A 15,277-nucleotide genomic window follows, 5' to 3' on the forward strand; every position below is an offset into this window, starting at 1 on the left:
TACTACTTAATTTCTAATAAAAGAAACTCAAGCCAAAGCTTCTTCATTTGCTACGCCTAACCCAATCTAGGGCTTGGATTATGATGTATTAGCAACTCAAGTTGCAAGCCATTGCAAACCGGTTGACCAAAAACGTTTTCCCCAACAGGCAAACTTCCAAAAAAAAAAAAAACAGTCAATTTGCACAAAGTTAATAAATTACAGCATTGGCTGCCTTTGTTGTTGATTTTTGGCTGTGCTCTTGGTTTAAATTTTTTCAAAATTTCGATTTCGCTTGGAAGTGTGACGATGTTGGTGTCTTTGTGTGTGTGTGTGCGTGTGTGTGTGTTGGCTGGCCTGATGACGTAAGCTGCTGCGTGCGACGTCAGTTGACCTTGGTACACTTAACAGCAGCAACATCATAAGCCCAGTCATGGGTAACAACAAACATAGGCTCGACTTGAAGTTTGCCTCCATTTCTTTTATAAATTTTTTTTTTGGTTTTTCGGTTGCTTGGTTGCTTGGTTGCTAGGCAGAGCTGATGAGGTTGCATAAGGTCCAAGCTACGTCAAATGGCAAAGGGAAAGTAGGCAGCAGCAGCAGTAGCGTCATCAACATCCCTCCATTAACTTGATCATCAACTTGACAATCATCATTATCATCTCTGATCCGTATCCGTAGTTTATTTTTTAGTTCATTTAAGCTGAGACACTGAAGACTGAGACTGAGACCGAGAGAGACTGCAAATGAGGCGAGCTTTTGCCGTTGACTTCATTTGAATATTATTGGGTCACTGTGTCAGAGCAGCGGAGTCAATAAAAATTAAAACATGACCCCCTGCAATGCCCCTCATTCGCACTCATGTCGTTACTCACTGGCTGGCCACGAACAGTTATAGACAAGAAAATAGTAATTTACATAGAAAAAGTAAAGGAAATTGCAAAACATAGTGGGAAAGAGTCTATATATTATATAGAAAACTTTCATGATAAAAGTAACTTTAAAAGTTCCCCCCCTTACCTAATGGCTTGACCGCAATTGTACTTGCATATGCAATGGAAATGATTAATTAACCCAGACCCAGACCTCTAAAAACAAAAATCAAACTTCGAACTGAGTCGCAGTATATGCTTATGTACGTGTACGTATATAGCCCCATATATATATATATAGCCTTTTGTTTGCCGATCTTAATTTTAAACAATTACTTTTCGTTTCACTTGCTTTTATACAGGTTTACGCGTAGTGGCTTATTCTTGGAAAAGTTTTAAGCCTTTGTATTCCCTCCAGCCCTTTATAGAGTCTCGCAATCGCAGTCGCAGTCGTAGTTTCTGTGACGCAACTTTGAGGCGTTGACTTTAGATGCCTGGCTTATGGCAAATATTTGAACGGCACACAAAGGCGCCGCATTGAATCACGTAGAGGAACCAACAATGCCACAGAAAATATAGTACGTTCTGAAAAAAAAATGGGGGGGGGGTTTGTGAATAGTTGGGAGTAGCTTGATAGGGGGGAGGGAAGATAATGAAGGGCATCTGTCGGGAATGCGGTGTAACTCTGAGTAAATGTGGGAAATGTCAAAGAAAATATATACTAATCTAGCCTATAACTAACTAATCCTTTGATAGTAAAAGTAATTCCCTTTCTTATCAACTTTTCTTTCTCATCTTCCCACAGGCCCAGCGTCCTGAGAACACGGTTATGCAAGCGCTGGAATCGCTTAACGACTCGCAGGTTAATGACTTCCTCAGCGGCAAGACACCGCTAAATCTGAGCATGCGTCTCGGTGACCACATGATGCTTATCCAACTTCAGTTGAGCACGGTTAATCCGGCAGGCGGTAGTGCCACAGTTGCCCCAGCAAATGCTAGTGGTGCCACCACAACGGCCGCCGCCACCACAACGTCAGCGGCGCCTGTAATGCCAGCTGGAACTGGCAGCTGCAACACATCCTCCTCCTCGTCGGCAGTGCTGGCGGTGGCAGGTGGAAGCGGAAGTACTGGAGTAGGTGGCGGCGCCAACACCTCCTCCTCCTCATCATCATCATCATCATCATCGTCGTCGACGTCCTCTTCGTCATCATCTTCATCTTCGTCGAGAACCCGCTCTTCTGGCCAGCGTTCAAGTGGAAGAATCGGACATGGTCATGTGCACAGCCACCAGCACCCGAGTCTGCATGCCGCAAACTGGCATGGTATTGGCCATGGACATGGTCATGGGCATAGTCATGGACATGGACATGCCCATCATCACCATCATCATCACCATCATCACCATCATCATCACAATGCCTCGGCAGTGGCTGCTGGCAGTGGTGGTGGGATGTCCTCGCTGCGCAAGATGTACGGCGATTTGCCTAGTTCCTCGGGAGCATCGGGTTCGGGAGTGGGAGCATCTGGCACTGGTCAGGCCCAGAGTTCGTCAACGCTGAACGGATCTGATTTCACCAAGGTGCTGATTAAGGGTGGCATCCATAACATCGTTAAGAGCTTCGCTCTGAAGGATGCCGGCGCCACAGCTCGTCCGGTGGCAAATGGTGGATCTGGCTCGAGCCCGGGAAAACCTGTGCTGGAGCAGTCGCCCATCAAATCGCTGTCGAATCTCGTGTCCAGTCCCATCAATATGACGGCCATCAAAAACATTCCCCTGCCCACAACGGCTGCTTCCAGTTCCAGTTCTAGTTCTAGCTGCAGCTGCAGCTCCTCCGCCGCCGCCTCCAGCTCATCTTCTTCGTCCTCTTCCAGTGGAGCCTGCACCACCGGCGGCTGTCAGCAGGATCCCATAGCCGCCAAGTTGACCTCGTGCTTGTGCACGCGCCTACCTACGCCGCCCGTGGCGCAGCCAGTGGCCTCTGTAGTGGCCCATGCTCCCCTGACACGATCCGGATCCAGCAGCTCACCCGGCAAGTGCCAGGATTCAAGTTGCGGCGGCGGGGCAAATGCCGGTTTTGCGGCACGTTCGACAGCTTCGGGGGCAGGAGTCACCTTCTCGGGCAATTCGATGTTGCACAAGACGGGCAATAACCGCATCACCAGGACCAAGCATCGTCACTACCATGGTCATGGACATGGGCATGGGCATGGACATGGTCATAGCAGCAGCAGCAGCAGCAGTCACATTTACCATCACGCCTGCGCCGGCAATCAGTCATCGATCAATGCAGCCGCCTTTGCCGCAGCCTCGTCCTCGTCCTCTTCGTCTTCCTCGTCCTCTACCTCCTCGTCCTCGTCCTCCTCGTCACGTCGCAAGATAGAGCAGGCAATGGCAGCAGGAGCACCAGGATCAACAGCCACAACAGCAGCGGCAACGGTGGCACTGCCAGCCAGTGCAAGTGCCACAGCCACAGCCACTGAACCCGAGGACTCTTTGCTGGGCGTGTCGGACACCAAGACACTCGCTGAGGCATCACGAAATCTGACCCAGACATTACGCAAACTCTCCAAGGAGGTGTTCACCAACAAGATCGATCTATCCGGCGCCGGTGTGGTAAGCAGCAGCCGCAGCTCAAGCAGTGGCACAACCTCGACGGGCACAGCAAGTGGTGAGGAGGCACCGCGTAAGGGCGGATCAGGAGCCGTGATCGAGTCGATGAAGAATCATGGCAAGGGCATCTTTTCGGGCACCTTTTCGGGCACACTGAATCCGGCGCTGCAGGATCGCTATGGTCGACCCAAACGCGATATCTCAACGGTGATTCACATTCTCAACGATCTACTGAGTGCCACACCTCAATACGGCCGTGGGGCTCGCATCAGCTTCGAGGCACCGACCACTGGATCGGTTTCGGGATCTAGTTCGGGATCTGGCAGCAGTGGTTCTTCCTCAACGGCGTCCTCCAGCAGCGGTATGCATCACGGATCGCGCACCAAAATGGTAAGTAGAGTTAATAAGATTATCTATAATTTTGATTTTACTAATCCAAATCTACTTTTTGCAGTACTCCTCCAAGCACCATAACTGCGCCAAGTGCAACAGCCGGGCCCAGCAACAGCAGCACCAGCAGCAACAGTCGGCGGCTCTGGCCTCTGGCAGCGGTGTAAGCTGCTCCTTCCGTGACTGCCCCAGCTATCACTCTTCTTCCGCCGCCTCTAAGGCGTCTGCCAGTTCAAAGTCTTCTTCGTCTCACAGTTGCTGCCAGGCCGAGGCAGCCAGTTCCCTGGCTAGTCAAAGCAACGGCTGCAGCTGTCGCTATCGCCGGGATGAGGGACAGGGCGAACGGGAGCGCGAGCACACGTGCCAGAAGTGCACCGTGGAGCTGGCCAATATGAAGACCCGCTCGAAGATGGACCAGCTGCGTCTGGTGATGCAACAGCACAAGCAAAAGCGTGAGGCTCGCAAGCTGAAGAGCGGTCCCTATGCAACGCCTGTCACCGCTACCTCGGCCGATAGCATCTCCTCGACGGCAGCAGGCGGAGCAGCCGCTGCCGCTGTTGCTTTGGGCGCCACTGCCCAATACAGTGCCGTGAGCGCTATGGTGGCCACGCCCCTGCAACCAACTGCTGTGCCTCCTCAGGCCCAGGCGAAAGCTGCACCCGCGAATAATAACAGCAGCAGCAGCAGCAGCAACACCAACGCCAGCAACAGCAACACATCGACATCGGCACCACCCGCAACAGCAGCAGCAACGACAGCCACAGCAGCACCAACTGCAGCACCACCTAGCGAAGTCTCGCCGAACCACATTGTGGAGGAGGTGGATACGGCGGCCTAAGGGCAGCAGCAACAGCATCAGCTAGAGGAACCACCAGCCCCGCTGACATTATCCTATTTTGTAGCATTTACTAGTTTACGCAGCAGCAACAAAGAAAGAAGATGAAGATGAAGATGATGGAGATGGAGTTGAGAGATGGAAGATTAGAGATAACAGATAAGAGATGAAGATGCAGGACCAGCAGTAGAAGCAGAGGATGGGCAAACAAAAGAAACTAGAACCACAACTAAAGCTTATATTAATCTAGAGTTAGTGCATAACAAACACCAATTCTTATGTTCGAACACCCCCGCTCGTTTGATTTTCCCACCTCCGCGATGAGGAGGAGGAGGAGGAGGGATTAGAAGGAAAATGAGGAGCACCCGGAAAGTCGATAAGCTGTTAAATTAATTTTAAGATCCTAAACACCACAAACCCACTTCGGTCTAAGCCAATATATATATATATGTATCAGCTTCTGGAGGCGAAAATCCTTGAATGTTTTTTGTAAATTAAAATTTAGTGAAATTTTTTGTGTGCATCCCCAGGCAAAAACGCAAGGTTTAGCCATCAACAATTTGGAAAGGCTAACAACCAGCCAGCAGCAGCGGCAAAATTGCAAAAATAGAAAACAAAATTAATGAAAGAAAAATAAATGAAGAGGAAGAAAAAGAAGAGGAAAGAAAATCTTATAATGAAAATGAATTAAATGTAGAATTAAAATGTAAAACGCATAAAAACACACACACACACAGACTATGCTGAATGAGAATTGTAAGCCAAAGCGGTGGCAAATTTTGGTAGAACTAAAACGGAATTTAGATTTAATTTTAGACACACCAAATCTTAAAAAACAAAAGCAAACACACACACACACCTGGCTTTGGCAGCTTTATGTTATGTTTAAACTTTAACAACCGATCGCTGGAAAGAAAAGAAAATTGAAATGAAAATGCGAAATGCAAAATGCAAAATGCGACTGCAAGGTGGCGCTTTAACCTAATTTGCCTTAGTAGAAAATCGTTTTTAACCAATTACTATATACTATATATATTATTATTATTTTTTTTTTGTGTATTTGTATTCTTTATCACCAAGAACGTGTGTTCGAAACGCGCCGCGGGAGAAAGGCGAGCGATTTGAATTTGAATTTCCGCTTCGTTCAGCCACAACCTATAAAACTACTACTATACTATTGAATTAGTTAGTAAGACTATGTTTTCTATTCATTTTACAAGTATGATTACAACACGCGTATATAATTACCAATTGGTTTAGTTAAGCCCTAGCATTATAATTTAAACACAAGCAATTACCTTTTTTTGTCCTAAACTTTACACTTTACATCTTACACTTTACACTATTTACACCACCAATTTAACCAATTCAGAAAATGCAATTAGTTTTAGGCGAGTTAAACTTTTGAGTTGGTTTTATTTGTCTGCCACGTGTGCACCACAACAACAACAACAACAACAACTACTACTACTTGATTTCAATAAATGTTTAGTAAATGGTTTAGTTAACTAATTTGATTTTGTTTTTTATTATTTCTATTTTTGGTTTGCTATTTTATTTTCAGCTTCTTTTCGGGCTGCATCTCGTGCAATACACTTAGAGATTTTCATTTGATTGACTCTTTTTAGAAATGATGTGCCAATTGCAAAAACAAATACATCTGCGTATATATAAACACTTTACATATATATATGTGGAAATCTAGTAAGAATTGTAAATGATATATATATGTATCCTCCTCATACACACACACACTCGACACAAGCCAGGAGAAACGAACTAATTGAAACTTTTTATCAAAGAAGAAAGTGAGAAGAGAAGAAAAACCACATCTAAGAATGTGCGTAAGTCGTAGTAGTTATTAAGTGCTAAGTAACAGTTATGTGCAATTTATACAAACATTTATTTATGTTTCTATAGTTTCCTCCCCCAACTTCTATACCACCCCCCCAAAAACTTATCTATATCTATTCATAAAGCTTTCCATCTAACTCTACATAACGAAATCGGTAGTTATAATAGCATTAGGAGACCAGTAAGTTCGATGTACGATAACGACAAATCTAGAACTAGACTTAGGCTTAGAGACGACGAAGGGCAGCAGACGATATATGGGATAAGGAAGAAAGTTGGAATGTGGAAATGAGATAACGGAGGAACGATGAGAACGAACTATGATGATGGGTAATGGGTGGTGTGGCTTTGCAATGGGCATTAACTTTGGTTCAGATGGGATTTCGGTTTGATTGATTGATTGATTCGGACTAGGTTGGATAATTTCAGCATATCTGCGTGATTTTCTAACAAGTACAAACACACAAACGATGAGATTTTTTACATATATATAACATAGTTCAAATATTTACACACCCCTTCCCCTCCCTTCTCACCCCATCACTCGATAAGAACTTTAAACCCAAAACATACATATATCGCAACATTTGCTGAAGACAACAACAAAAAAAAAAAACACTAACAATTATTAAATCTATGTGAAAGAACAAAAAAAAAACAAGTTTTATGAATTGTAAACTAAATTAAATTTTTGTCGCATTTATTTTGAATAGTTCAAATTTTATCCAAAATCAAGTCCCAAGCCAAAAGCGTATATATATATTCCCATATTATACTCGTATAAAGACACATATATATACAAAACATATATTTTTGATTCGAGATTTTGCGTCTTTTTTGTTGACATCTTCGAAATCTTCTTCGAAAAGCGATTATTATCGAAGCAAAATTAATACTAATTAGCTAAATTATTACAGGCCCTCGAGCTGTATAACAGTTGAGAACATCCAACTGCAGGAAATATCGAAAATGTTTCCCCACTCACGTTCCCCAAAAACTCAAAACTCAAACAAAAAACGAAAACAAAATGAAAAATGTATAAAAAACGATGTAGAAGATCCAGAATATGTGGAGAAAAGTTTATATGGTAACCAAATAGCTGTTAAGTGGGTTCGCCTCGAACGGACTTAGATCAATTTTAAAGCAAGCTTCTTGGGAACTTTCAGAAAGACAGACTACCGCATAGTCCACGTCTCGATCTCCAGCTATGAATGTTCCAAGAGCTGAAAAATTATCAACATCAAAGATTCGAAATCAAATGGAGTTCTATCGATCTCATTTCGATGGCTTTGTTGTTGTCTTTGACAGGAAATGAAAAGCGGAAATGGCATCGCCATTTCCTATTTTCTTTTTTTTTTTTTGGGAAAGTGCACATTAACACACACACGCATATAGAAAAAAGAAAAGAAAAAACCAAAACGTACGAAATAAGATGCAAAATTAATGGGAAACTTGTTTGTCAGAAAAAATCCAAATTTGATTGTTGTGTGTGTACTGATTAAATGACCGTGAACATATTACTTATATACACAAATATATATATACATATATATAGAGATGCATATACATATAGATATACACACTTTGCCATAGCCAAAACAAAAAAAAAAAAAAACAAAACAAAACCGGAAGAATGAACTTGAAAACAGAGATTGGGAATCAATTTCTTACCATTGCATGTATAAAATGATACAAAGTAAGCAAATGAAACAATGCAAGTAAAAGTATTCGTCAATAAACATTATTTCCAAACACAATAACCGAAAGGTGCAGAGCTTATTAATGGGGAAAATGAGGGTTTATCAATATTTTAATGACTTTACTATTGATACAGATATGGTAAGTATATGATGGTTATAAAGTCAGTAAGCTAAGGAGATGAAAAAATACACAGAAAAACTTTTCCTTGGTTGAATTATCCAGTTTCTACCATACTTTTCGTCTTAAGCTTCTATAATTCCCAACAGGTTTTAACGCTTCTTAACCTTTGCGAATAAAAAACGAAATGCAAGATCTTTTTTCCATTTTCTGTTTATTATGCTCAATTTTTGGTTTTATATTTTTGTTACGCATGTGATTATATATTCTTTTATTTATTCATTCTGTTTTCTGTTTTTGTTTTTGTTTTTGGGTTTAGTTCGCCTTTACAAATAATCATCATCGTTATGATCGGTTCTTATATAATTTCTATGCAATTAGCCCGTTTTTAATAAATATTCAATATATTCATTAAGTTTGTTATGCAATTTCACATTCCATATAAATAATGTACACCAAAAAAAAAAAAAAACAATTCATTAAATATTAGTTGTTGTTGTTGTTGTATGCCTTTGTTTCGGTTTCCTCTTTCATCTCATTGGTTTTGCTGAAGCAGTTTTGTATGTTTATGTTTTTATGTTTTATGTTTAATGTTTGTTTTTGTATAATAATTTTAGTTTTAGTTTTGTTTTTTTGGTGGGCGTGGGCGTGGCCCTTGCCAAGCAGCGGAAATGAGGCCGAAAAGTTCTTTAATTCACAAACATCAAGCATACGCCCCATTGCCTTTAATAATAGTTCTCTTAGTGACTGCTGATGCCGGTTGCCTGTGGTTAGCGAGTATTTTACACATACATATACACACAAAGAAATGCAATTCTCCCTCTATATATCTCTCTCTCTCTCTCTTTTTTTCTCTTTCTGTCTGTCTGTTGCCGTCTCTTTCTGTTCGAATCTGCTATAAATTGCGGAACTAGATGTCTTATGCAAGCTTGCCTGTTTCTAGTCCGTTTCCTTCTACATATATCTTATGGCTTATAACGGGGATTTAACTCTGTCTCCTTCTTCGCCTGTAATTCCCTTAATCTCTCTTTCATACTCTCTTTCTGTTATCCTTTTCTAATCTCTCTTTCTATATCTATCAACTTGTTTAACGAGTAGTAGCACAATTTTTGGACGAAGATGGTTGAAATCGAAGCGTCTAAGTGAGTGTGAGTGTATGTGTCTGCTAAACTAAATCCTCTATGTACGGGGTAGGCGGAGGCGGGGGGTTGTATGTTTTTTTTTTTTTTTTTGTGGACAAGGGTGTAAAGCGCTCCTCAATTTACACTTTGCATCATACATTACGATCATCTGGCTATATCCGTTAAATAACTATCAAAATTCTCGGCTATGGGTGCGAGTAGAAAACGAAACGCTGCAGTTACAATATTTTCATTACTATTACCATTTCTATTTTCTCTTTCCATATGCATTTCCTAAGCTTTTCATTCTCTTTGTTATATAAATATATCGGGGGTGGTGCTATATAGTGTGTGGATTATATATATATATATATATATACTATATCAAAAGAGCTGCCTGCCTCCTGTCTGGATTCGAATTTCGTTTGGGTCTGGACTTGCCTTGTTTCCTTTCATTTTCTTTTAGTTTTTGTTTTTGTTTTTGGTTTTTACATTAAATATGGGTAAGCATATATGGGGGCATCTGTTTACTAGCTGCTGTAATCTCTGACTAATGTCGCCGTTCAACTAAGCTAAGGACGTTTTCGCAAAAAGGTCATTGTGTTCATATATATATATATATATATGTATGTATATATATGTATTTAAGTATATATATATATATATGTATGTCCTGGCCAATGGCCCGATCTCACTTGCACACGCATACACACACATACACATATTATTAACTATTATTACTAAGCTTTGCAAAAAGGCGTGCCATGTGTGTTAGTTTATCGCTTCCTCTTATTTGTCGTAGTAGCTGCTCTTAACTCGCCTCCGATCGAACTTTGACTTTGACTAGTTTACTCACAAAAAAAATCAATACACTCGTGTGTAATATATAGAGTTATATATATATATATAGGTACACACGCATATACATACATATATTTACTCTCTCTCTCTCTCTCTGTGTCTCTGTGTCTTTCTCTCTTTCTGTTTTCCCTTTCCTTCTCTCTATATGCATAGGTATATAGACTAAATATCGTAATATCCTTGTAAGGTTTTTATAGTTAACAATAATCGCCGCTTATATTGATTTCCCGCAGGCTTAAATATATATGGGATTCTCCTGGCCAGTGAGCAGCCGGAACATGGACGTGGGCATCGTCTTCATGAGTATCTAAAATGGATATTAGACTTCAGTTTTTTACTTCTTAATCTTCATTTTCTATATATACCTCTCCCACGGATGTGGCCAGCAAGTTAACGATCTTCTCGTGGGGCACAGCCACCACGCTCTGGTTATTGATCTCGATAATGCGATGGCCCACACGAACACCACCACGTTCCGCAATGCCACCACGAAGCAGGCTGCAGATCTGCAAGAGATAAAGGTAAGTAATTAGTTAATGAAACTACAAAAATTCATATCCTAACTTGTCCTGTTCCTAGTACAAATTGTTAACCAACTCACCACTCCATTCTGAACGCTGAATCCGAGCTGATATTTCGTTTCCGGCCGCTTGATCTTGACCTCAACGACGGGTGCACAGGGCACCACCGTGAACTTGACCACTGTCTGGTTTTTGGTGTTCTTAATGTACGTCTGGCAGGTGGAGAGCGGCAGACCCACCAGGCTCAGCCCATTAATGGCTATCAACTGGTCACCAATATTGAGCTGCCCACACCGGGCAGCTGCTCCTGAACTCATTAGATTGGCAATCACCACCGTGGGCAGCATTGAACCCCAGCCGCTCTCAACGATCACCACGCCAAGGATTTCACCCTTGGCCTTCGGCACCACCACCTCCTTTTGCAGTTCCTTCTTGGCAAAGATCTCGAGTTCGTCGCCAAAGATCTCCTGGCTGTTGAGCACTTCCTGATAGTCCATTTCCTTGACGAAACGATGATCCTCTATGCCATTGGCCTTGAGGAACTCCATGTAGGCCACCTGGAAGGCCTGCCCAATGGACTGGGCTATAAACTGGGCCTCGTCGCTCTCGAAGACATGGCAGATCATCTTGGGCGTGCGATTCGGCTTGGGGGCATCATCAATGTCCTGGGGAACGAAACGACGTCGGGCCATTAGAACCACAAGATCACCGATGTCCGCTATATAGGAGATGGTGCGCAGAGCGTGATCCATCATGATCTCCTTGAGGTCTGTGTTCAGGACCATAATCTTCTCTGTCGAGATAAATAGATCCACCTCGGTGCTGGGCTGGACATCGCCATCGGGTGCCTGGAAAAGGTGGTTTAGATTAGATTAAGGTTTAGTTATTGATTAGTTAAGGGTTTTGGGATCTGGGCGGGATCTTTGAAGGGGGGACAAGCTTCGCTTTTTGGTTAACACAAGAATTACAGCGGTCCAAATATTTTCGATCCAATTTAATTCAAGGCAAATCAGGCAAACCAGAGAGGTGGGGGTGGTGGTTGGGTGGTTCCAGGGTGGGGCTTAGTGGGTTTAGCTAGTGTTTTCCATTACTTACCAGCGCCTATTATGCGAATTTGGTCGTGTTTTTTTTTGTTTTTTATTTTATATTTTTTAACATATTTTTTTTTTTTTTGGTTTTTTATTTGCATGGCGATACGTGGTTTGGTTAGCGTGGTTGGTCATCGCGGATGCGGAGCATTTGATGTGGAGGAGGTGATGCATGAAAATATAACAGTAAACGGTTAATGAGTTTTTCTCTTTTTCTTTTTCTTTTTTTTTCTTTTTTTTTTTTGCTCTCGAAGTCGGTCCTTCAATCAGCTTAGCACAAGGTCGCTTACTGAGGGAAGGTTTTCGGGTACTAGTGGGTGGCGGAGGTTTTTTTGTGGCGTTGGTGGTAGTAGGGGGGGTCAGCAGGGTGTCAAATCAAAAGTCGGAAATCACAGGGCATCAAAAATAGCTGATAATTTTGTTAATTAGTGCAAGGGCCAAGGGTAACTCGGGGAAAGCAGCTCAAAGGATTGTCACAATCTAAGAATTGTTCAATAATCTTTTTTTTTTAAACTTTGGATTTTGTATTTAAAGAGAGTGCTAGCTTTAAACTTAAGTATATAAAATAAGGAAAAATATTTAAACTAAAATAAAAGGCATTATTATATTATTAAAAAAGAAGAAAACTTTTTGAAATCTTAAAACCAGCGAACTTTCTCATAAACAACATTTAAAATTGTAACTAAACAAATAATTCTAAAGCTTTAAATTGATGTTGCAACTTTAAAAACTTAACTGTGGCAACCTCTGATCTGATTTTCACATAGAACTTCCGGATTTCTAGCCACTACAAACACACAGAGAACCGATATCATGGCACATAAAATGAAACTCAAGCTGATCGAAGCAATCGATCGAGTCGGGCGAGCATTATCTTTTATGTTTTTTTTTTTGGGGGGTGGGAAACCATTACCTTAATCCTGGAAACGGCTTCTTCGGCCTGCATCATACGCGTCGACTTCGTGGGCTGACCTTCGCAGACCAGCTGCGTGGAGCCCAAGTACTTGGCCCTGAAGAGCACGCCCTCGATGAGCACTGCGCCGCCTGCAGTTGGTGAGAAGATGAGGAAAGCGGGTTAGGACAACAGTGTTAATGGTTTTAAAGATTATTGAGTACATGTGGAGTATAAGTTGATTAGTGTACGTGCAGGTGTGTTTTGGGGTTCTATTGATAGGATGTCTATATATCTTTTAAGTTGAGATTGATTAGCAAAAGAAAGATCTTAGAGAGAAAGTTACTTTTTAGGAATCTTTTTTTTTGGGATTTTTTGGGATTTTTACTAGGTGTTAGTACTCGAGACTTGTTAGTTACTGAATTGGATTAAACATTAAGGTTTCACATTGTTAAAAATTGAAAAACTTTAGGTTTATCTATAAAATATCTGGCTGTTTGAGATTAAAAGGTTTTAAAGGACAATAAAGTTTTCACTATTAAAAAACCCATAGAAGGGGGAACCCTTGTTTCGTGTTATTTTGTTAGTGTTGGACTCTTAGTTACTAATACATAATGGAATTTTATCTTACAAAGTATTGTACACACACACAGACACAGTAAAATGAAGAGTAGAGTTTGGTTTTTGATTTGGTTGAACGAACGAACGACGCATGCAAAAAATACGCAAATAAATATGCGAAAGAATACAGAGAAATGATAGGTAAAAATATATATACGATTAATACGGATTATCTGGATCAAGAATGGCATATATAGAATAGGATAATCAATTTACACATTAGTTTTAGTTTTTTTTTGTTTTTACACATTTCTCGGATTTACGCAGAGCTTTGAATTTGGAATTTTCTCGGGAAATTTAAGCGCCTCGTTGTTGCGACTTTGGAAACGACAACGACAACGACAACATCAATATGCACACCGACAACATGGCAGGCCACAAGGTTATACAATTTTATATATATATATATATATATATGTATATAGAGTATATATATAGGTATATATGCATATAAGGTTATATGGTTATATAGAGTTAAATGGTTAAATAGGAACAATCAAACGAAGGATAAACCCAACGCATTTACCTTCTTTGCTCTTACTCTTTTTCACTTTTTTCTCGCCGCTGTTGCTGTTGCTGCCGGCGCCGCTGCCGCTGCTGTTGTTGCTGTTGCCGACGTTGTTGTTGTTGTTGTTGTTGGTGGTGGTGGTGGCACTGCTGTTGGCCACCACTGCTCCGTTGGCTCCCGACCCAGATCCAGATCCTGCTCCTGATCCAACACCCACTGGTATGGTTGTTCCACCGTTGAGAGCTCCATTCTCCGATTCACCCATCTTGATAGCTCCACCGGAATTGGCCAATCCACCTGATGATCTCTCGGAACCACCTCCATTGCCGGGACTTCCCAGCGCCGGTGTCGTGGCCACTGTTGCCGAAGTGGCCGCCACTGCTGAGGCCACCACGTCCACGGTTCCGGCACACAAATCCCCACCAGAAATTGGCATTTTACTGGGCGATTTATCGCTGTGCTCCGATGAACTGCGTGATAGACTGCGCTGCACCATGCCACCGACCAAGTCCAATAGCTTGCCACCATTTCCGGATCCCAGAGTAAGACCCAAGCCCAGTCCGGATTGACCTTTGGGCGGAATCGGTGGCGGCAGTTCCGGCGTAGAGCTAAGCAGCGCATTGTAGCCATTGCGCGTCTTGGTGCTAGGTATCTGCTGCTTGGGCGAGATCTTCGAGAGCAGCGATCGCGGCTTGCGCTCCCAGCTCTTGTTCTCGTCGTAGTAGCCCTGATCATCAAGCCTCTGATGGCCCAGCAGGCGGTCTGTCTCCAGATCGGTGTCCACGTCCTCCTCGTCGGCACTGTGATTCTTCGAGTGATTATCCGAACCGGATTCCAGCAATTCCTTTCCGGCGCCACTATCCAAGTGGCGGGATAGCCAAACGGGTGAATTCAGGCCCGGCGATGGTGATCTCTGTGTGGCGGAGACGAGATTCGTTCGCTCCGGGATGGGCGGTGGTACGCCTCCATTGCCGCTGCTACTGCAATTGCTGCCGGCACTTCTAGGCTTGCCGCTTCCGTTTCCGGTTCCATTACCGTTTCCGGCGACCGTCGAGGTGGGGGAACTGCGCTGCAGCGTGGAACTAATGGCCGCCGCCAATGGAGTGTGCTTGCTGCTCGGCTGCAGGAGATCGACATCGTTGTTGCCACCGCCCATGTTGCAGTTACTATTAATAATGGCACTCCCGTTGCCGTTGTTGTTGGGCTTGCGATGCGGCGCCGGTGCTGGCGGCGGTGGCGTCATCTGCACCGTGTCCGGGCGATGGAAAACTCCTATAAGAAACCAACGATTAGAGACCATATGGCA

At 42.8% G+C, this 15,277-nt stretch overlaps 2 protein-coding genes across 6 annotated transcripts in view; one reads left to right on the plus strand and one right to left on the minus strand.

The window, feature by feature from the left end:
• Nucleotides 1–6,199, plus strand: part of LOC108110120 (midnolin homolog) — a 35,926-nt gene extending 29,727 nt beyond the window's left edge. The window contains exons 3-4 of the mRNA XM_017219025.2: nucleotides 1,657–3,852; nucleotides 3,917–6,199. Coding sequence (XP_017074514.1) covers nucleotides 1,657–3,852; nucleotides 3,917–4,690 — 2,970 coding nt within the window. The 3' untranslated portion in view covers nucleotides 4,691–6,199. The remainder of the gene's footprint in view (nucleotides 1–1,656; nucleotides 3,853–3,916) is intronic.
• A 2,395-nt stretch (nucleotides 6,200–8,594) lies between these two features.
• The window catches only part of LOC108110117 (putative mediator of RNA polymerase II transcription subunit 26), an 82,924-nt gene continuing 76,241 nt past the window's right edge, over nucleotides 8,595–15,277 (minus strand). For 3 of the 5 annotated variants that reach the window (XM_017219016.2, XM_017219020.2, XM_017219021.2), the window contains 6 exons: nucleotides 13,990–15,243; nucleotides 12,864–12,994; nucleotides 11,958–11,963; nucleotides 10,943–11,710; nucleotides 10,707–10,847; nucleotides 8,595–10,648 (listed from right to left, as the gene is read on the minus strand). In XM_017219016.2, coding sequence (XP_017074505.1) covers nucleotides 10,577–10,648; nucleotides 10,707–10,847; nucleotides 10,943–11,710; nucleotides 11,958–11,963; nucleotides 12,864–12,994; nucleotides 13,990–15,243 — 2,372 coding nt within the window. In that variant the 3' untranslated portion in view covers nucleotides 8,595–10,576. The remainder of the gene's footprint in view (nucleotides 10,649–10,706; nucleotides 10,848–10,942; nucleotides 11,711–11,957; nucleotides 11,964–12,863; nucleotides 12,995–13,989; nucleotides 15,244–15,277) is intronic. The other 2 variants (XM_017219023.2, XM_017219022.2) reach the window with 1 other exon arrangement.

Source organism: Drosophila eugracilis, unplaced genomic scaffold (assembly GCF_018153835.1).
Source record: "Drosophila eugracilis isolate 14026-0451.02 unplaced genomic scaffold, ASM1815383v1 contig_2155, whole genome shotgun sequence".
NCBI classification, from domain to species: domain Eukaryota; kingdom Metazoa; phylum Arthropoda; class Insecta; order Diptera; family Drosophilidae; genus Drosophila; species Drosophila eugracilis.